Source organism: Haliotis asinina, chromosome 12, assembly GCF_037392515.1.
Source record: "Haliotis asinina isolate JCU_RB_2024 chromosome 12, JCU_Hal_asi_v2, whole genome shotgun sequence".
Classification (NCBI taxonomy): domain Eukaryota; kingdom Metazoa; phylum Mollusca; class Gastropoda; order Lepetellida; family Haliotidae; genus Haliotis; species Haliotis asinina.
Window position 1 is genome coordinate 25,726,760 of NC_090291.1, and position 22,875 is coordinate 25,749,634.

Below are 22,875 nucleotides of genomic sequence, written 5' to 3' on the forward strand. Positions count from 1 at the left end.
ATGTCGCTTCATTAAATCATCTACATTGTAATTACCCATCACTGATATATACGATAAAGAAAACACTTCTCCTCGGTTCTGGTAGACAATGTAAAACCATCAGGGTCGGGAAATCCCCCCCCATCTGGCTTTACATTGTCTACCAAAACCTCAGAGGTGTGTTTTCTCCTGTACATATTAGACATGGCTTCTTTCCCCTGAATCACTGCATTTGAGGTTTTTGTTTGCTCCCAGGTTTTATGTTTAATAAGTAAGACCAGTTTCCTGGTTTTACTTTTTGTAAGTAAAACATCTTCTAATGTTTACATTTTTCTAACTCTATATCAACATCAAGATTCAACATTCAATTCAGAAGACCTGTTGGAAATCAGCTGAAAAATATCAACAAATATCAAGTCAAAGTGCAAATGTTTTCCCTTACAGGAATCAAACTGCATCTACCAGGTTAATAACTATCTATTTATAGTTAGTCCTAGCGTCATTAAATTATTTAATTGATTTTACTGGCGCTTCAGTTACTGCTATGTAGCTTCATTACATGATCATCTAATCATCCATCATTGATGGTTTATAGGCATAAAAAAGCACTCCTCCATTGAAATGGTTGCCGGCTATGCACTTCTGGTACTACTTGTCTTGACCCCTCTCTAATCACCTGTAAATAGATCTGTCAAGATTAGCGTCTGGGCAGCAATTTTGACTTTGACAAGGAGGATTCGGTTCTAGGGCTACGTCACTGATAATTTTCTCATTTTAGCATTATAAGACATTTCCTTTCATTGCTCTCAAAGTATCTAACTGTGTATAAATGAATTTAGGGAGTTATTTTCAACTTTGTTGACACCTGGATTTTGTCTAACAGTTCCAATAATCTGACAATCGATCCTGATTCATTCCAGCCTGGTATGTTTACACCATTAATTAACAGTCTCTCTTGAAAGTGTTTTCCACAAAGGATTACTGGAATCATCTTAAGCTGAGACATATGGTTTTCACTGCAGGTTGTAATAGGATTTGGCTTCCTTCTCACTTGCTTAACATTTTGACAGCTGTCTGAAGTGTGGCCTCCTCTGATTTCATTCCAGGTTACATGACTTCTGAAATATAGTGTCTACATTATCTGGATGCAGTTCCAGTTGCTGCATGGTCATACCCTTTCGGATTCACTTAACTGGAAGGACACAGGATGAGGAGCAAGGGATCCAGTCCAGATGACGGTCAGTATCGTGTCGAGACTGTATTTACAGATTGGTGCCTTATAAATAAATATATTATAAATTATCATAAGGTCATCTGTTTTTGTTCAACATTGCTTTTCGGTCAGCCATCTTGCTTGCGTTTTTTCATGATGTGCAGCCATATTTTGCAATACATTCAGTCGCAAGTCAGACTTCTATTGCTCAGACTATGAAAATGTTTCGTGTCAAGTTTCACAAGGTAAATATCAATAAATATGCATGAAACTATTCTACCACTGAGATTACTCATGTAAAACAAGAGTCATCAGAAGATGACATATCCCCACGGTCCCCACATATTTGAAAGGACCAATCATCTGACAGCCACTTATTGTGTTTTTAGACCAAGTCAGAATTGTTTCCATGCAATTCATGAAAAATATAAATGCCATGTATCTGTAATCAGAAAAAGTCACCATTTCAAGATCTGTCTCGTAAACCTGAAAGACATGAAATGGTTTTCGAGTTGTGCTCTGCAACAAAGTCAGCAATGTGTTCATGGAACCCAGAAAATAATACATAATAAAAACCTGTAAATACTAAAAGGCACCACTTAGGGGTCTGCAACACATATCTACCAAGTGTTACTGACAGATATTGAGAAGTTTTTGAGTTCTGCTCCGGAAATGGAACACACCTCTCACTTTTGAGAGTAAGTCCGAAGTGTTTCCATGGAAACCCAGAAAATAATAAATCACAAGATCCTGTACATTGCAAAAGGCACCACTTTAGGTTCCAACTCATATATCTACTAAGTTCTGCAGAAAAATATTGAGGGTCTGCCATACATATCTACCTACTAACACTGACAGATATTAGGAAGTTTTTGAAGACCATCCCACCATAAGACTAACACCAAAATGTTAAATGGAAAAACAAAAAAAAATATAAGTGCCAACAATCTGTAAATAACAAAAGGCACAATCATTGGCTGAGATTACTATATCTATCAAGTTTGCTCTAAAAATATTGAACGGTTTCTGAGTTATGCTCCGGAAACAAAATGATTATGGACGGACGGACAGACAAGGCGTCGACTACATCCCCCCACATTTCATGCTGGGTGGATAATAATTACTTGCAAAGAAATGCTACATCTACATAAATCATAGCTTTAAAACTATACAGCAACTCGTCTGCTTGGTTACGTCTTGTCAACATTTTGTAACATGATACATCACGTGCTGTTGTAAAAGAATCTATGGAAGATGGGAAGGCTCATCTCTTATAGTGTTTTTGGAAAATATATGAAATTGTGGCTTACCTTTAGAAAACAGCACCACAACCTTTAAAGACATGTCATAATACTATTTTACGTAATTGCAAGTGATTTTGTTCAAAAGCATGTTCGTGAAACAATGCCCTATGACACTGGCATAGCAATAAGGTCGTCAAGCTCACCGAGTGCGTATCAGCTCCGTTCACTGATGTTTCATCTCTACCAGCCATGTCATTACAGAAACCCAATGATGTTGCGAGTTTCCAGTAGTAGTTCCCCGCGGAGGCACATTTTTTCGCAAGCACCAGTTTTAAATATTTTTTCTTTTTTGACTAATATGCTCAGATTTCTTTGTATTAAGAGGTGCTGAGGTGTTATATTTAGTGTATTTATATATTTTGTATTTTTAAATTTCGTAAGAATGACTTACATTGGTCACACTGCGCCATGTTTTATTATTCGCAGTTTTTGTCAATTAAAATAATGTAAATATTTGGATCAAAGGAATTATAACTGTTAACTAATATACATACATATCGGTCATTCAGTAATTTGCACCATTACAAGGAAATATTTATTTTTCGAAGCGGTTAGAACTCAATACACTGGATTCGTCAGCCATTTTCATGCCGGTTCGGCGAGCGTATTCTATTTATTAGAATTATTCCAAGGTTTAGGTTTAGGTTTAGGTTTAGGTTTAGGTTTAGGTTTAGGGACCTAATCCAATACAAGTAGGTAAATGCATGAGTACCCATTGTTTTCCTTTTCCATTTTTAATATTTTGTTCACAAAGAAAAACGCGAGACCAAAAACGTCAAAAGTTAAATAAACGATGAAATGGTTTAATGTCGAAATTTAGGGCTGATGGAAATCGGCCTCCAGCAACTTTCACCTCTAGATCTACACATTTACAATAATGATTCAAAGTCTAACTCACCCTCGTGCCATCACCAAACATGCCCATGTCACACATTCCTTATCACGATCCACATTATCCTTACTGGGTTCCCTACAACACTTTACTGTCACGAAAGTACACCATGATTTTTATACAAGCACGTCATTCATGCATGCACCTTGTCTGTCGTACAGACCCTGAAGTATATATATATCCAAGAAAGCCCACGCAACTCTCTAAAATGTGGCAAGTCTAGATTTTCATAGTCTAGCATGCACCGTGAAATCAACGTCTGTCTGATGCCTGACGTCAACAACTGTTTTCAGTTCGAACCATATTGGCTCATTCAACACAGCATGGTATCTTGTAGATTACGGAATAGGACGTGCCAAATGATATCAGGACCATTCAGCAACCATCAGTAGATTGAAAACATGAGGCACCAAGCCTACCCGTAACCTTTGTAATTGTCCGCAACCAATTCGACTCTTTCCGTTCATTTCCGTGACGTCACAGGAATGACTAGCTACATTTGCACATTGTGAAACAATGTGGACGTAGCTCAGTCGGTTAGCTGTCGGGCTAACGATCCGAAGATGGCGGGTTCGCGTCCGACAGGTTCTCACAAACTGGTTGCCTGTCTCACTGACATGTGACCTACGGCTGGAAACGAATTCTAAAGGTGCTCCAAAATTGTTGTTTCTGATCGGAGATTAATAGCAGATATATTTATTTAGGTTTTGACAAATGGGCAGTCTACTGGAAGGCGGCAATACTGCCAATATGCATCTGAAGCCTTGGAAAATACATATGAAGCCATTATTGATGGAATGTCTGTCAGGAAAGCTACCAAAATCTATTCGATTCCATTTGCCACTCTCCTTGACCGCACTAGTAGGAATACTAGGATGGAGTGTTTGAAGTCTGGTCCTGATCCTTTGTTGTCAATCGAAGAGGACAGATATCTTGTTGTCCATATTCAAGCAATGGCAGATATTGGCTTTGGATATACACGTTCAGAAGTTGTTGACCTTGCCTCTAACTTAGCAGTTTATCTGGGGAAGAAATCCAAAAATGACAAACCACTGTCTATGCAATGGTTTCATAACTTAATGTCGCGTTGGCCTGATCTAAAAGTCCCAAAACCGAGATCACTTGAAGTACAGCATGAGAAGGCTACGTCCGAGCAAACGGTCCAACACTCCTTCCAAGAACGTGGACAGATTCTTGACATGTACAACTTGAAGGATAACCCACATTGTATGTTGATGAGAAGGGATTGTGGAACATCACATTCCTACATCTGTTGCATCGTCAAGTCAAGCCACCTGATAGGCTGTCACCTGTCCAAAATCTAGTACTACTACAGTTATAGGGTGTCGTAGTGCTTCAGGTGCCGTAATACCGCCATATTTAATATTCATGGGGAAAAGAATGTGTGAAGAAAACATGACAAGATCGATACCCGGAGCAGCAGGAACAATTTCTGATTCTGGATGGTCGAATTCCGAGATATTCCGTTATTATCTTGAACACCATTTCCTGAAGAATTCAGTCACAGCATCAGCTGATCATCGCTTGCTTATTCTCTATAATGGACATAGATCTCATGTGTTGTTATCGTTCATAACCTGGGGCCGTGAACACAACATTATATAGCTTGTTTTACCGGCGCACATGTCACATGTTCTACAGTTGATGGACGCAGGGATTTTTCTAGAGAAATACTTTGGAATTATTCTTGCATCTGAAAGTTTTATCTGAAGTAAATCCAATCACATATTAAAGTTTGCCACTAATCTTGAACATCATTCAGTTGAGTACTTCCGCATGTATGCACTCAGTGATGTTTTTCTAAAAACAACACTGAATGCTGCATAGGCCAGACAAGCTTAAAACAGTTTAAATGGATTAGATTAAATGGAATGACTCTAATAAATTGGCACTGATGAAGGACCAGTTTAGTCAGTGTCAGCGAAGCTGGTGATCTCCAGATAAGTGTCATGAAACCTATCCACGCCCACTGGATGGTCTCTGCCTTTCAAACAGTCTCGAAGAAATGTGTGTTGCATGGTTGGCACCTGTCTGGACTATCAGACGTACTGACTGAGTGACTTTTGTTTAGGTATCCATTGTTTGACATGTGGCACATGAGTATGAGTAATGCTAGTAATTAGTCATTCTTCGTGTTGTTGTCATTGCTCAAAATCTGTATTGTCTAGAACTATTGTTAAATATATGAAGTCTTGAATAATAAAGCAAAGATAGGACAGGTTGTTTGCTGATTATTCATTGCATTCTACCAGCAAATTGTGTCATGACATTTTTGCGAGCTCAAGTCATTCGCAATTTTCGCAAAAATGTCATGCTCGTAAAAATTTGATGATTTACAGTAATCTACTTGTTGTGTGATCCTTCTGCATTTTGACATTCACTACCTGTTAGGTCCTTCTGATATATTTTCACTAGACCTTGTCTCCATACTCTGGTATATACTTTATCACATTTTGTCATTGGTGGTACCATCCATTTTAGCTTGTCTACTAGCATTTTTTGACTAGTCATTGGCCGTTCTGTTACAATACAAATGTTTCTATGATCCACAAGGATCCACAAAAGTTGAATTCAGACCTCTTTGGTGGTGGGATTAGTTGTTTTACATGAGAATCATAATCATCATAAGAGATACCATGTTTGTCAGAAAGAAAACAAGAAAAACCACAGAACCACAAAAAATAAATTCACATAGTACTGTAACAAAAAAAGCCACATTTAGGGATCATGGTGAACATAGAAAACATATTTGACAAAGTTTAAGTTGGGAGATACAATGGAATCCTGATAAGTAAACTTTCAAGGGACTCGTCAAAATTGTTTACTTATCAGGTTTTTTACTTATCCAAACTTATCAATATCTGCAAATGACAGAGTAAGGGACAAGATTTGTAAGTAATATAACATGTTTTATTGCACCGGTCTCCTCACTGATACTCCCAAGCTACATATAACAATGAACAACTCATCAGGACTGGCCTCCAGTTGTCAGTGTATTGTAAACTGCTTACGTCAGAGCAAGCTGTAAGTGGGATGTTTATTTACCTGGTGACTGACAAATGTCCCTCATTGAAGTTTAGTTAACAGGACTCAAATAGTGATGATTAATGAAGACGTTTGCCGGGACCAAAAATAGTCTTTACTTATCCCATGTTTAGTTAAGCGGTTTTTACTTAGGTGGGTTCACAGCCTAAGTAATGTTTCCATGGAAACTAAATTTCATATCTGGTTTTAATCCCACAAAGGCAGATGCTTGACATATATGCCAGGTGTGATGAAGCTAGCATGTACAGTTTAGGAGACCTGCTCCGGACAAGATGATATCCTCATAGTCACAGTCTAAGTCATTTTTATATTTATGAAATAGTCAATATCTATGAGGTCAAATCCTCCACTTAGGAGATAAACATCATGTGTTGGCCAATTTCCGAGTGTTATTGAGTATTTGAAGCACGGGAATGTATTTGGAACCAACGGCATCAGCAATACAATATCAACATTGTAAACACAAAAGTAAACCAAAGGGGTTTTAGTGTCTGCACTCGTTTACATCGAATACGGACACAGCAGTGATGTGTCATTAGCTGGCCGTTTCAGCTGGTTCTCATGGTAGCATCTGGAGTTGCTCATTTGTGACGACATTCTAACTTTACGTCACAATATGATTTGAATGACGTCACCACTGTTGATGACACAACAAAACAATTGTTTACGTGTCAATACGCGGTGAATAGTCTTTCAGTTTCCGGGAATCTAATACCATTTGATCATGTTTTTCAACCAATCAGATTACAGAACACAGTAACTTTTAGTTTACAATTCATGTTGTATTATATGTTGCACGGAGCAGTGTTAACATAAGCACTAATGCTTGTTCACCAATCCTAATTCACTTTCATGAATGAAAATATGTTTAAACCTAATTTGGTTTGCGGGATAGTTTATGGGTCCAGGACAAATACAGCTGACATATTCTTGATGTCTTGATTGCGTTTAGGAAATTAAGCTCTCAAATTTACACCTTTAAATGATTTATAGAACAACAAAATAAAATAGAGTCATTATTGTGGTGTTTTACATTTGAAGGTATGATCACACTTATTTTCACTAATGGGTACCTAAATTATTTGTCTTGTGTTCCATGGCACCTTTAGATAAATATTTCATTTCCATCCCTTATTCCTATATTGCTTCCATATGTCCAATACAACCATGAATCCCACGACTCATCCTTTGGTACGAGTTGGGTTCCCAAGATTGAAGGTTCATTTATGCAGACATTAAGGTTACCATGTGTATTTTCTTGTCGACTGAAAAAAATATATTTAAAATGATTATTTCAACGGATTAATGTAATCCTTTATTGCACAATATTTGTTTATTTAAAACAGTATGATGAGCAGCAGTCTGGTACATCAGACCACTGTGGACATATATTGGTTCATGGATGAAACTATCTGACAAGTACCAGTGAAGTTCGCCATCATGAATATCCTATGTTGACAAATTACAGTCAAACTGAGACACATATGACTTGTAACAGATGAAGGTAAGGCATTTATGATAAATGTATCTGTTCTCTGTCAACTAAAGTTTATACCGAAGCTTCACTAGCACTAATCTGAACATGATTTCTTCAAATATCATTGAGTTTGTGCACTGCTAACAAATTACCACACCATCTTTCTGTATTTATTGTAAACAAATTGAATGCAAGGGTCATAAGATGACATATACCCCTGGTCTCCACATATTTGAAAGAACAAATCATCTCAGAATTACTCATTGTTTTTTCAACCACAAAAACCTGTAAATACCAAAAGGCACCACTCTGGGGTCTGCAACACATATCTACCAAGTTCAATTGACTGATATTAAGAAGTTTTTGAGTCCGGAAACGAAAAAAAAACCTCTTGAGTGTAAGTCTGAAACGTTTTCATGGAAACCCAGAAAATAAAAAAACAAAAAAAGCTGTACATAGCAAAAAGGCACCACTTTGGGGTCTGCCACATGTATCTACCAAGTTTTGCAAAAACATGTTGAACGGTTTTTGAGTTCTGCTCCAGAAACAAAGCCCACCCCACCATTACACTGGCACCAAAATGTTCCTTGGATAAACAAAAAAAATATAAATGCCCAAAATCTGTAAATAGCAAAAGGCACAACTATAGGTTGAGATTACTATATCTATCAAGTTTGGTCTAAAAATATTGAACGGTATCTCAGTTATGCTCTGGAAAGAAAATGATTGTGAACAGATGGACGGACAAGGCATCAACTATATCCCTGCGAATTACATGCCGGGGGATAAAAATATAAATGCCAAATATCTGTAAATAGCAAAAGAAAAACTAAATCTGAATTGTTTCCATGGAAAATGTGAATTCCATCTAGACAAAGATGTGCTTTTGTCTGTTGTGTATGTGAATCCACCTGGTTCCTCATGGCATTACTCTACATTCTCATGTGGCTTAACGCTATTCTTTGAAATCGTTACTGACATTACTGTGTGAGGAACATGAACATGTCCTCCTCAGAGGCGATCTGAACACAAGAACTGGCAGCGTTGATGATGGTGTAGCAGATGCAATTGGAGATGAGGATATTAACATTATATTTGACACAGTGACTACAAAATGTCATTTTTGCGAAAAAGCTGTCAATCAATCTGGTCAAAACTACTCCATTGGTGTGTCGCCTTGACCTTGTTCACAATAAATGGTTGTTGTGGTCAGAATGCTGACATTGGTGACTTCGTCATTCTGGCATTAAGTGTAATCGATTATTTCATTGCTTCGCCAGCTTTGTTTAATGTTTGTAAACAATTTTACATCATATCGAGGTCGGACTGTGATCATCTACTGTTGACTTGTCGATTTCAGTCATGTGATTACCTGACACAGAGCAGGGTACATGTGTGACCCAGAACGATTACTGCTTTGTGTGGGATGACAATTAAGCTGAACTGTTCCGAGAAAACCCTTAAAAAAATGTTTCAATGTTAAACGATTGTTTAGATCTAGTGTTCGAAAATACCGCTGAAGCCCTTGATTTGTTTACCAAAGCTAATTGTGATGCTGGCAAATGCATGGAGCATTAAGATTTTGTAGGAAATATTACTTCTCACAAATGGTACGATTCTGAATGTAGCTATTATTGTTCTGAAAGGGAGAGGTTGTTATGTGTTTTTAGTGAGTGAGTCAGCTTAGTTTTATGTTGCACTGAGCAATATTCCAGCTATATTGTGGCGATCTGTAAATAATCAAGTCTGGACTGGACAATCCAGTGATCAACAACATGGGCATTGATCTGCGCAATTGGGAACCGATGACATGTCTCAACCAAGTCAGCGAGGCTAACCATCCAATCCCGTTAGTCGCCTCTCACGACAAGCATAGTCACCTTTCGTGGCACGCATGGGTTGCTGAAGGCCTATTCTACCCTGGGTCCTTCACGGGTCCACATGTTTTTAGAAGGCATAGAAGGGATGAAGCTCTTGGGGAAAATTTACCGGCCAAGAATAAACCTACTTTCGTCATAAGACATAACACTGGTACAGCTAAGATATAGTTTCAGTAGTTTCAGAAGAATTGTGTATTTGATGATAAAAGCACCAAGCCTGGTCATCATATAAAAGACAAGAGTCATCAAAAGATGACACACACCCCCAGCCCCCACAAATTTGAAAGGAAAAATATCTGACATATACTTGATGTTTTCTTAGATTAAGTTTGAATTGTTTTTGAGATGTGCTCCAGAAATGAAGTCCATCCCCTCCATTTTGAGACTAAGTCAGAATTGCTTCAGTGGAAACCAGGAAAAATAAAAATGCCAAAACATTGTAAATAGAAAAAGGCACCACTTTGTGGCCTGCCATAATTATCTGCCAAGTTTTGCTGTATGATATTAAATAGTTTTCTAGTTCTGCTAAGGAAATGAAGCCCATCCATTTTGAGACGAAGTCAGAATTGTTTCCATGGAAACTGGACAAATGATAAATCACAAAAACCTGTAAATAGCAAAAGGCACCACTTTGGGGTCTGCCACAGATATCTACCAAGTTTTGCAGTAAAATATTGAACGTTTTTTGAGCTCCGGAAACAAAGTCAATCCCTCCAGTTTGAGACAAAGTCCAAATGATTTCCAAGGAAACCCCCAAAATTATAAATCACAAAAACCTACAAATAGCAAAAGCCACCACTATGGGGTCTGCCTCATATATCTGGCAAGTTTTGCTGAAAGATATTACAAAGTTTTCAAGATGTGCTCTGGAAACAATGCTCATCCCTCGCTCTTGAAACTAGGTCTGAATCGCTTCCATGAAAAATGGGAAAATGATAAATCACAGGAATCTGTAAAGAGCAAAAGGCACCACTTTGGAATCTGCCACACATATCTACCAAGTTTTACTGACAGATATTCAGAAGTTTTTGAGTTCTGCTCCGGAAACGAAACACACCTCTCACTTTTGAGACTACGTCCGAAATGTTTCCATGGAAACCGAAAAAAATAATATATCACAAATACCTGTACATATCAAAAGGCACCACTTCAGGTTCTGACTTATATATCTACCAAGTTTTGCAGAAAAATATTTAACTGTTTTTCAGTTCTGCTCTGAAAATGAAGCCCATCCATTCAGTTTGAGACTATGTCCAAAACATTTCCATGGAAACCGAGAAAATAATAAATCACAAAAACCTGTACATAGGAAAAGGCACCACTCTAAGGTCTGATTGATATATCTACCAAGTTTTGCAGAAAAATATTGAATGGTTTTTGAGTTCTGCTCCGGAAACGAAGCCCAACACACCATTACACTAACACCAAAATGTTCCATGGAAAAAAAAAAAAATATATAAATGCCAAAAATCTGTAAATAGCAAAAGGCACAACTATAGCTTGAGATTATTATATCTATCAAGGTTGGTATTGAAATATTGAAAGGTTTCTGAGTTATGCTCCAGAAACAAAATTATATTAGGGACGGACGGACACACAGAGGCATGCTGGATAAAAAAAAAGAAAATAGCAAAAGGCACCACTTTGGGGTCTGCCACACACATCTACCAAGTTTTGCTGAGAGATATTAAGAAGTTTTCTATTTGTGCTTTGGAAACAAAACTTTTGAGACTAAGTCTGAAATGTTTCCATGGAAACTGAGAAAATATGAAATCACAAAAACCTGCAAATAGCAAAAGGCACCACTTTGGGTTCTGACTGATGTATCTACCAAGTTTTGCAGAAAAATATTCAATGTTTTTTTAGTTCTGCTCCCTAAATGAAGCCTATCCCTCCAAGACTAAGTCCAAATTGTTTCCATGGAAACCAAAAAACTTATAAATCACAAAACAAGAGTCATAAGGAGATGACATATCTCCCCTAGTCCCCACATGTTTCCATGGAAACCGAGAAAATATGAAATCACAAAAACCTGTACTTTGCAAAAGGTACAGGTTCAGATTATTATATCGATCAATTCTGGTCTAAAAATATTGCACGGTTTTTTAGTTCAGCTCCGGAAAACAAGAGTCATCTGAAGATGACATATCCCCCCGGCCCCCACATATTTGAAAGGACAAATCATCTGATAGTTACTTATTGTGTTTCTAGGTTACTTATTGTGTTTTGAGACCAAGTTTGAATTGTTTTTGAGTTCTGCTCCTGAAACGAAGCCCATCTCTCACTTTTGAGACTATGTCTGAAACATTTCCATGGAAACGAGAAAATAATAAATCACAAAAACCTGTACATACCAAAAGGCACTACTATAGGTTCAGATTGATATATCTACCAGTTTTTAGAGGAAAAAGTATTACCTTCCATGTTATTCGTCACACAAGAACAATTCCCAAGACGTTAATAAGTACAAGTGAGAAAGTGGCAAAAATCTTCCTCAAATTGTATCCATATGCCAGGTGTTAGTATAAAGCACTACAAGCATGCTTACCCATGACCAGTAGGTGCAATGTAGTAGAGACAACAATGGACTCGAGTATCTGAACTTAACGTTCGATTGACACGTGATTCAGCGTTGAGGTACTCCTCATACTTGGTATCAATGTAGTCTATGACTGGCTGCCAGCTAAAAAAGAAAACATCCACACATACATATGAGCATCACATGTGCAATTTGCAGTATGTAACCTGGATATTACATAGTTATTGTTCAGTGAGGCTAGCTAATTTGAGCATCAGGTCAGAGTAGAAGTTCATCTCATTTGCTAAAAATAATATTGTGATCTATTGTATGTTTTGGGATGAGGTGTCCATCTCTTAAAAACGACAATAAATTGTTCTGAAACTTATGAAACATAAAGATTCATTATTGCATGCTAACAATAACATCATTACACTGGAAGATAAAAAATAAATACACAGAAGACTAAACAAAAATATTTATGCCCTTAAGCTGCTAATGTGGTTAAATAATGTTGTTACTTTTTTACCTCAAAGACAACGATAACAAGAGTCATCAGAAGATGACATATCCCCCGGCTCCGACATATTTGAAAGGACAAATCATCTGACAGTTACTTAATGTTTTCTTAGATTAAGTTTGAATCGTTTCCATGGAAGTCATGAAAAATGTAAATGCGATATATCTGTAAACAGCAAAAGGCACCACTTCAAGATCTGTTTCATATATCTGCCAAGATCTGTTGAAAGATATGAAATGGTTTTCCAGCTGTGCTCTGGAAATGAAGCCTATCCCTCCATTTTCAGACTAAGTCAGAATTGTTTCCATGGAAACCGGGGAAAAAAAAATGCCAAAACAATGTAAATTGCAAAAGACACCACTTTGTGGTCTGCCTCAAATATCTGCCTAGTTTTGCTGTAAGATATTGAACAGTTTTCAAGTTGTGCTCTGGAAACAAAACCCATCCCTTCAGTTTGAGACTAAGTCAGAATCATTTCCATGGAAACTGGGAAAATGATAATTCACAAAAACCTGTAAATAGCAAAAGGCACCATTTTAGCTTCTGATTGGTATATCTACCAAGTTTTGCAGAAAAATATACAACAGATTTTGAGTTTTGCTCTGGAAATGAAGCCCATCCCTCCATTTTGAGACTAGCAAAAGGCACCACTTTGAAGTGGTTCAATCTTTTTCTGCAAAACTTGTTACATACATCAGTCAGAACCTGAAGTGGTGCCTTTTGCTATTTACAGTTTTTTTGTGATTTATTATTTTCTCAGTTTCTATGGAAACATTTCGGACTGATTCTCAAAATGGAAACATTTCCATGGAAACAGAAAAAAATAATAAATTACAAAAACCTGAAAAATAGCAAAAGGCACCACTTTGGGATCTGCCACACATAATGTGACATATCTACCAACTTTTGCTGACATATATTACAAAGTTTTTGAGATGTGCTCCTGAAATTAAAACACCTCTCACTTTTGAGACAACGCCCGAAACATTTCCATGGAAAACGAGAAAATAGTAAATCACAGAAACCTGTACATAGCAAAAGGCAACACTTAAGGTTCTGATTGATATTTGCAGAAAAATATTGAACGGTTTTTGAGTTTTGCTCCAGAAACGAAGTCCACCCAACATTAGACTAACATTTTGCTCCAGAAACGAAGTCCACCCCACCATTAGACTAACACCGAAATGTTCCAAGGAAAAACAAAAAAAAACTCAAGGAAAAACAAAAAAAACTCAGATATGCCAAAGGCACAACTATAAAGTTGAGATTAATATATCTAGTTTCTGAGTTATGCTCCAGAAACAAAATGATTACGGACGGACTGACACACGAGGCTTTGACTATATCACACAAGAGTCATCAGAAGATGACATATCCCCCCGGCTCCCACATATTTGAAAGGACGAATCATCTAACAGTTACTTATAGTGTTTTTAGACCAAGTCAGAATTGTTTCCATGGAATTCATGAAACATATAAATATCTGTAATCAGAAAAAGTCACCATTTCAAGATCTGTCTCATATATCTGCCAGGATCTTTTGAAAGATATGAAATGGTTTTCGAGTTGTGCTCCGGAAACTAAGTCAGCAATGTGTTCATGGAAAAGAGAAAATAATACATCACAAAAACCTGTAAATACCAAAAGGCACCACTTTGGTCTCTGCAACACATATCTACACAGTTTTACTGACAGATATTAAGAAGTTTTTAAGTTCCGGAAACGAAACACACCTCTCACTTTGGAGACTATGTCCGATACATTTCCATGGAAACCAAGAAAATAATAAATTACAAAAATATGTAAATACCAAAAGGCACTACTTCAGCTTCTGAATGATATATCTACCAAGTTTTGCAGAAAAATATAGAACGGCTTTTGAGTTCTGCTCCAGAAACGAAACACACCTCTCACTTTTGAGACTAAGTCCGAACCATTTCCATGGAAACTGAGAAAATAATAAACAACAAAAACCTGTACAAAGCAAACCGCACCACTTTATGTTCCGATTGATATATCTAATAAGTTTTGCATAAAAATATTGAACGATTTTTTAGTTCTGCTCCGGAAACGAAGCCCATCCCACCATAAGACTAACACCAAAATGTTCCATGGAAAAACAAAAAAAATATAAATGCCAAAAATCTGTAAATAGCGAAAAGGAACCACTTTGGGGTCTGCCACACATATCTACCAAGTTTTGCTGAGAGGTAGTAAGAAGTTTTCGAGTTCTGCTCCGGAAAAGAAAAAACCATCTCTCACTTTGGATGCTTCCATGGAAACCAAGAAAATGATAAATCACAAAATCCTGTAAGTAGCAAAAGGCACCACTTCAGGTTCTGATTGATATACCTACCAAGTTTTGCAGCAAAATATTGAACGGTTTATGAGTAATGCTCCAGAAACAAACCCACCCCACCATAAGACTAACACCAAAATGTCCCTTGGTAAAACAAAAAAATCAAAATGCCCAAACTCTCTAAATAGCAAAACGCACAACCATAGGCTCAGACTATTTTATCTATCAATTTTGGTCTAAAAATATTGAACAGTTTTTGAATTATGATCTGGAAACAAAATGATAAGGAGACACCATTACATGTCCGGGGAATAACATATCTTACCAGTTGCTATTGTCAACAGCATCCCCAAACCCTGGCGTATCAACTGTGGTCAGTTTCAGTTGAACTCCATTTTCCTTGAGAAGCACTGTAGTTGTGTCAACCTGTAATTTGTAAAATACCATATACATATGAAGCTAAAAAAATATTTGTGTTTTCAAACATTCAGCCTTCACAACACAATTTCTAGAAAGTCACAGATATCATTACAACAACATAACAACATATTTTCAGTGTGAGTGAGTGAATGAGTGCAGGTAGTTTAGTTTTACGCTGCTTTTAGCAATATTCCAGCAATATCACGGAAGGGGACAGCAGCATACTTTCAGTGTGATACCACAACCTTCAGTTTGGTCAATTACCATACATGCCCTGAGCAAGTATCAAGACAGCACAGCAAGAAAGATGTGGCATGTCCATTGCCATGGCATCAATCAAGTACAGTCATCCTTTGTCATAATGCGGGTCTTGGGGTCCACGGATAGCCAAGTAAAATTGTTTGTTTTTTCCAAGGACATAACAAAACTGCTATTTCATGTATTGTGCATAGTCAAAACTACCGTAAATCATTAAATTTTTGCGAGCATGACATTTTTGCGAAAATTGCGAATGACTTGAGCTCGCAAAAATATCATGACACAATTTGCTGGTAGAATGCAATGAATAATCAGCAAACAACCTGTCCTATCTTTGCTTTATTATTCACCACTTCATATAATTAACAATAGATCTAGACAATACAGATATTAAGCAATGACAACAACGCGAAAAATGACTAATTACTAGCATTACTCATACTCACGTGTCACATGTCAAACAATGGATACCTAAACAAAAGTCACTAAATCAATACATCCGATAGTCCAGACTGGTGCCAACCACGCAACACACATGGAGGGGTGTGATCGCAGTTCCACTTTTTTATGGGAACCTGGATTACCCCGCGGTTTAACCGCATTCACAGCATTGCAAAGCGGGTTATTGCTAGGGATGACTGTATTATGACAGTGCAGTACTGTGAGTAGTAGTTCTTTCAATCATGACTGACAATAGATTTGGTTTTCAGGGAAGGCATGATCTTTTCATCAAACAAAACACATAAAAAATATTCAACCTCTTCTGGCAATATAAAACAATCATCAGAAAATGAAACATATCTCTGATCCTCACACACTTAAAAGAACAAATAATCTGATTGTTTACTGCAAGCTCTGCAAGAGAATTCTGATGAGAGTTTAATCTGTCGGTCCAGTTTCCAGAACTGTTTTCGTACTTTCAACCTAACTCTACGGAATTTGGAATTCCACAAGTTTTTTTTGAGCAAAGATATGAGTTAGTGGTTATGACACAAATGGTACAGGTCACCCAAGTCTTCTGCCTCTGACAAACACAACGTGGTGGCAAAAGTGATTTGAATGACTTCAACTGTCATAAAACGCGACCTCAGTAGACATGCCATAATTGATAGGTTACATCTCCCTTTTATTATTACAAGAGTCATCAGAAGATGACATGTCCCCCCGGCCCCCAGATGTTTGAAACTACAAATCATCTGATAGTTACTTATTGTGTTTTTAGACCATGTCTGAATTGTTTCCATGGAATTCATGAAAAATATAAATGCCATATATCTGTAATCAGAAAAAGTCACCATTTCAAGATCTGTCTCGTATATCTGTCAAACATCTTTTGAAAAGTTAAGTTTAGAAGTTGGAGGAATCAAACTAAAAGTGCTTTATGGTTCAACTTCTTTATTATACAAGGTCACAACGTTTCTGAATCTGTCTCGAAACGTTGTGAAGGTGCAAGTCAATCTTTGAGAAGTACATCAACAATAAGTCTATCCTGCACAAGGTGCAAGTCAATCTTTGAGAAGTACATCAACAATAAGTCTATCCTGCACAAGGTGCAAGTCAATCTTTGAGAAGTACATCAACAATAAGTCTATCCTGCACAAGGTGCAAGTCAATCTTTGAGAAGTACATCAACAATAAGTCTATCCTGCACAAGGTGCAAGTCAATCTTTGAGAAGTACATCAACAATAAGTCTATCCTGCACAAGGTGCAAGTCAATCTTTGAGAAGTACATCAACAATAAGTCTAACCTGCACAAGGTGCAAGTCTATCTTTGAGAAGTACATCAACAATAAGCCTGACATTATAAGCATACATGTCAGCTCCTCTTTCTCCTACACTTTGAATAGCTATGGCACTGAAACAATGCTGTTCATAGACACTTCTCGGCTATGACAATGCATGTAAACAGGGATCAGCTTTGCCGTGTTGCTATGGTTTCATGGTAACTACATCAAATTTATATACACCGAAACCTCTGATGTTTTACACACTACTCTACAGTTATAGTTTTGGAATTAGGCTGGTGCAGCTGGGATCTTGTCATAGGCTAAACCTTAGGCAAGCAGGATAGCAATGTTTGAATTCAGCCCTGTATACTCTCTTGGAAATATTAAGACCATGCAATTGTTACCTACCATTTTGTCAATTACAACATGTAACATATGACCTGTACCCAGAAAAAATGTGCAAGTTAAAAAAAAGATCTTCTGAAAGATATGAAATGGTTTTCGAGTTGTGCTCCGGAAACGAAATCTGCAACGTGTTCATGGAACCGAGAAAATAATAAATCACAAAAACCTGTAAATGGCAAAAGTCACCACTTTGGGATCTGCCACACATATCTAGGAAGTTTTACTGACGGATATTCAGAAGCTTTTGAATTCTGCTCCGGAAACGAAGCCAATCCCTCCATTTTGAGGCTAAGTCCGAAATGTTTCCATGGAAACTGAGAAAATAATAAATCACAAAAACCTGTATACACCAAAAGTCACCACTTTGGGGTCAGCCCTACATATCTACCAAGTGTTGCTGAAAGACAAAAAGAAGTTTTTGAGTTCTGCTCCGGAAACAAAACACACCTCTCACTTTTGAGACTAAGTCCGAAACGTTTCCATGGAAACTGAGAAAATAATAAATCACAAAAACCTGTACATAGGAAAAGACACAACTCCAGGTTCTGACTGATATGTCTGCCAAGTTCTGCAAAACAACATTGAACGGTTTTTTAGGTGTGCTCCGGAAATGAAGCCTACCCCACCATTAGACTAACACCAAAAGGTTCCTTGGAAAAACACAAAAAAATAAAAATGCCAAAACTCTGTAAATAGCAAAAGGCACAACTATAGGTTGAGAATATTATATCTATCAAGTTTGGTCTAAAAATATCGAATGGTTTCTGAGTTATGCTCCGGAAACAAAATGATTACTATTTTCTTGCTTTCCATGGAAACTTTTCAGACTTTGTCTCAAAAGTGAGAGGCCACGTAAAAACAAAACAAAAAGAATATGCCAAAAATTTGTAAATTGCAAAAGGCACAACATCAGTTCAGATTATTTTATCTATCAATTTTGGCATAAAACTATTGAACATTTTATGAGTTATGCTCTGAAAACAAAATGATTCAGCATGCCGGTGGGATAATAAAAATGCCAAAAATCTGTAAATAGGCAAAACCATAGGTTAAGTTTACTATATCTACCAATTTGGGTCTAAAAATACAGAACGGTTTTTGAGGTTTGCTCCCAAAAGAAGATGATTACGGACAGACAACCGAGGCGTCGTCGATATCCCCCTGTATTACATGCCAGAGGGATAAATACTGGCCTTTGTAGCGCTTATTACTAACATTTAAAGCAGCAGAACTTGTAAGAACATGAACAACTAAGGAGCAGTTAAGGTTCAATTAATCTGGGTTCAATCAAAACAGAGCAAACCTCAGTGACAATTCATACTTACACTGACTGTCTTCTTGATGCGATGTGAAGGACCTGGGTAGTCTCCACTGTATAAGTCAGTGAGGAAGAGAGAATTGATGAGAGTTGACTTTCCTAAACCAGATTCACCTGCAACATATGACGTTACGTGAATGACAGTAAATCACAATAGACTAACAAAATGTTCCAAATCCATGCCTATGCAAATCCATGTTCACATTAATGAAATTATATGTACGAAACATGTTCTTAATAACTTTCTCCTAGCAGTATGTCACTGAGTTACCAGTGCATCTGGTAGCTGTTTTCGCCATTTTTTCGCAACTGACAGAACTAAGCCTTGTCATAGCAGTTTAAACAAGAGTCATCAGAAGATGACATATTACCACCCCCCACCCCTACATATTTGAAAGGACAAATCACCTGACCGTTACTTGACCCTTTTTTAGACAAAGTTTGAATATTTTCCATGGAAATCATGAAAAATATATATGCCATATATCTGTAAAGGGCAAAAGGCACCACTTCAAGACCTGTCTCATATATCTGCCAAGATCTGTTGAAAGAGTTTGAGTTGTGCTCCAGAAATGAAACCCATAGCTCCATTTTGAGACTAAGTAAGAATTGTTCAGATGGAAACCAGAAACAGTATAAATGCCAAAAATCTGTAAACAGCAAATGGCATGACTCTGACGTCTACCTAACATATCTACGAAGTCATGAAAAATATAAATGCCATATAAATGTAAACAGCAAAAGGCACCACTTCAAGATCTGTCTCATATATCTGCCAAGATCTTTTAAAAGATATGAAATGGTTTTTGAGTTGTCTGCAACGTGTTCATGGAACTGAGAAAGTAATACATCACAAAAACCTGTAAATAGCAAATGGTACCACTTTGGGGTCTGCAACACATACCTGCCAAGTTTTACGTAAAGGATATAACATGATCCCGAGGTTTTGGTTGGACATGTAAGCATGAGGGGTCGGGAGAATGCTTACACGTCCAACGAAAACCTCGGGATCGTGTTATATCTGTCATATAAACCAAAGGGAAAGGCGATAAATATATCAAAATCGAGGTTTATTATGACGAACAGAGATGGACAATAAGCGAGTAACCGTTTACACTAAAAACGATCGCCCAAACACAGCCACTCACCCGCCAGCTGTAAACAGAACGATCTGCATGTGGTAACTGTCGCGACTACACGTGTCTGCGCACTGGCTCGTCGTCAGTCGCTACTGTTACTTCAAATTTGAAGAATACTGAGCGAGAAGAAGGTGATGACATTTTCATAACGCAATCGCGTGAAATGGATAGCGAAAGCAGTGACAGTGATCGTGAGTTTGAGTTTAGATTCGGCGAACCACTTGATAATAACGCCATTGATAAAGAACTTGAAATTTGTGTTCTTAAGTCTACAAAATACAAGAATGAATGGGCTGTTGCTGTGTTTACTAGATGGCAGGAGGAAAGAGGTCAGAGAGCCATGAAATACAATTTGGATTTCCCGAAGGTGTGTTTGTCAGAAACTTTATTCGAAATGGGTGCTGAGAACCTTAATCTCGCCCTCAAATTTTTCTTGCTCGAAGCCCGGAAACAAGACGGAGGGTTGTATCCATCTCATACATTGTATGGTATATACACCTCATTACAAAGCGCCATCAGAGCAAAGGGATGCACAGTGAACATGTTTGAAGATAAGGAGTTTGAAGACAGTCGTCGATGTCTGGACGCAGTTATGTGCAAACGTTCTGCTGTTGGTCTACGAGCCGGAAGCCAACAGAAACGATATCCCTCACTGAGGAAGAGCAGCTTTGGCAGTGTGGAGCTCTGGGAGACAACACCCCAGAAAACTTCTAGATACAGTGCTGTATCTTACAGGTTAGTCTTACTAAATACTCTATTCATGTACATATTGATTATACTTATCGTAAGCTTTTCTATTCTTTGGCTGAAGAAAAAATGCTCAGATATATATGATAATGTAGTTATTTTGGTCTTTTTGTAGGATTGCACTTCGCTCTTCGAGGGGGTAAGGAACGTAGGACCTTGAGGATGTTTGCCAAACCACAAATAACGGGACCTCATAAGGATGGCAGCGGCCGAAAGTTCCTTCTGTACACCGAAGATGTGTCAAAAACAAACCTTGGCGGGTTGAAGCAGAGGAAACAAGCTCTGAAGAAAGTGCAGGCATATGAAAACATTGACAAGGACCGATGTTATGTCAGTATTTTCCAGAAGTACAGATCCTTGTGATGAGTATATTTTCTATAAATGAATCAAAATTTAAAAACTATAAAGAAAATAACAAATTTAACATATATAATATGAAAATATTAAGATTTTCTTTCAATTAAGTGGATAAAGTATTTCAGAAATCATTCTTTGGGTTTTTTTAATACAGTGTGGATGGCAAAACGACCGATTACTTCTACTTCACTCCTCGCGCCAGACCCAAGGATGGAAGTTGGTTTCTGAAAACCCTGGTTGGCCACAATACCCTCCAATATACAGTCAAACGGCTTTGTCAAGAAGGTGGTTTACAGGGTAACAAAACAAATCATTCATTGAGAGCTTCAGCTGCCACAAGGATTCATCGGGCCAACGTCGACGAGCAAATGATTTGTGAAATGACCGGTAAGAATACATTTGACATTGCTAGACAATATTTTAATGTTTACATTGTAACAATTATCTCATTCACGTAACACACATTGTAGCCAATGTAAATAGCACTCAAGATTAATTATGTTTGAAATAATCTAATTTCTAAGATCAGTTGCCATTATTTCACAACCTTTTATTAAGACAAAGCAACTTCATGTGCTTTGAGATATGTGATCTTACGAACACTTTATTTATGCTTTTGCCTCTTTCTTTCTAGGTCACAAGATTGAAGCTGTTCGTTCATACAAACGGACCTCTGATGATCAAAACTCTACCTTGTCCGACATCCTAACGTCAGCACCAAAACGCCAGAAGGGTATCAAAGCTTCATGTACAGTATCTCCAGACAAAGAGTTGAATGTCAATGCCGGAAAAGACGTTTCCAGGGAATCTAAATCGACAGTCGTGTTCAATTTTGACATGTCATGAAATGTAGTTTCAAGAAATAAAATCACTGTCTCTGCTTGACTTTTTCTTTTAAGAATCTGAACGAAAAAATTGCCTTGTGAAAATCTTCTTTCTGGGCCAAATAGTATTCTAAACATCCCAGGGAGATTCTATAGAATGTCCCTGGGATATTGTAAATGGCCCTGAAAGGAGGTTTACCCGACAAAACAATGACCTGTGAAATGACACTAATAAGGCACCTGAGGTTTATATTGACAGATATTAAGAAGTTTTTGAGTTCTGCTCTGGAAACGCAGCGCACCTCTCACTTTTAAGAGTAAGTCAACAAGAGTCATCAGAAGATGACATATCATGTGGGCCCCCACATTTTTGAAAGGACAAATCATCTGACAGTTACTCATTGTTTTTTTAGATTAAGATTGAATTGTTTCCATAGAGTTCATGAAAATTATAAATGCCATATATCTGTAACCAGCAAAGTCACAATTTCAAGATCTGTCTCATATATCTGCCAAGATATGTTGAAAGAT

The 22,875-nt window shown here is 37.5% G+C and overlaps 1 protein-coding gene and 2 pseudogenes across 2 annotated transcripts in view; 2 read left to right on the plus strand and 1 right to left on the minus strand.

The window, feature by feature from the left end:
* The window catches only part of LOC137257616 (septin-7-like), a 112,943-nt gene that overhangs the window by 75,447 nt on the left and 14,621 nt on the right, over positions 1 to 22,875 (minus strand). For both annotated transcript variants that reach the window (XM_067794937.1, XM_067794938.1), the window contains exons 3-5: positions 19,285 to 19,391; positions 15,474 to 15,574; positions 12,360 to 12,494 (exon numbers count right to left, since the gene is read on the minus strand). In XM_067794937.1, coding sequence (XP_067651038.1) covers positions 12,360 to 12,494; positions 15,474 to 15,574; positions 19,285 to 19,391 — 343 coding nt within the window. The remainder of the gene's footprint in view (positions 1 to 12,359; positions 12,495 to 15,473; positions 15,575 to 19,284; positions 19,392 to 22,875) is intronic.
* On the plus strand, positions 4,099 to 5,119 carry LOC137258607 (uncharacterized; annotated as a pseudogene).
* LOC137258608 (zinc finger MYM-type protein 4-like) lies at positions 20,993 to 22,659 on the plus strand (annotated as a pseudogene).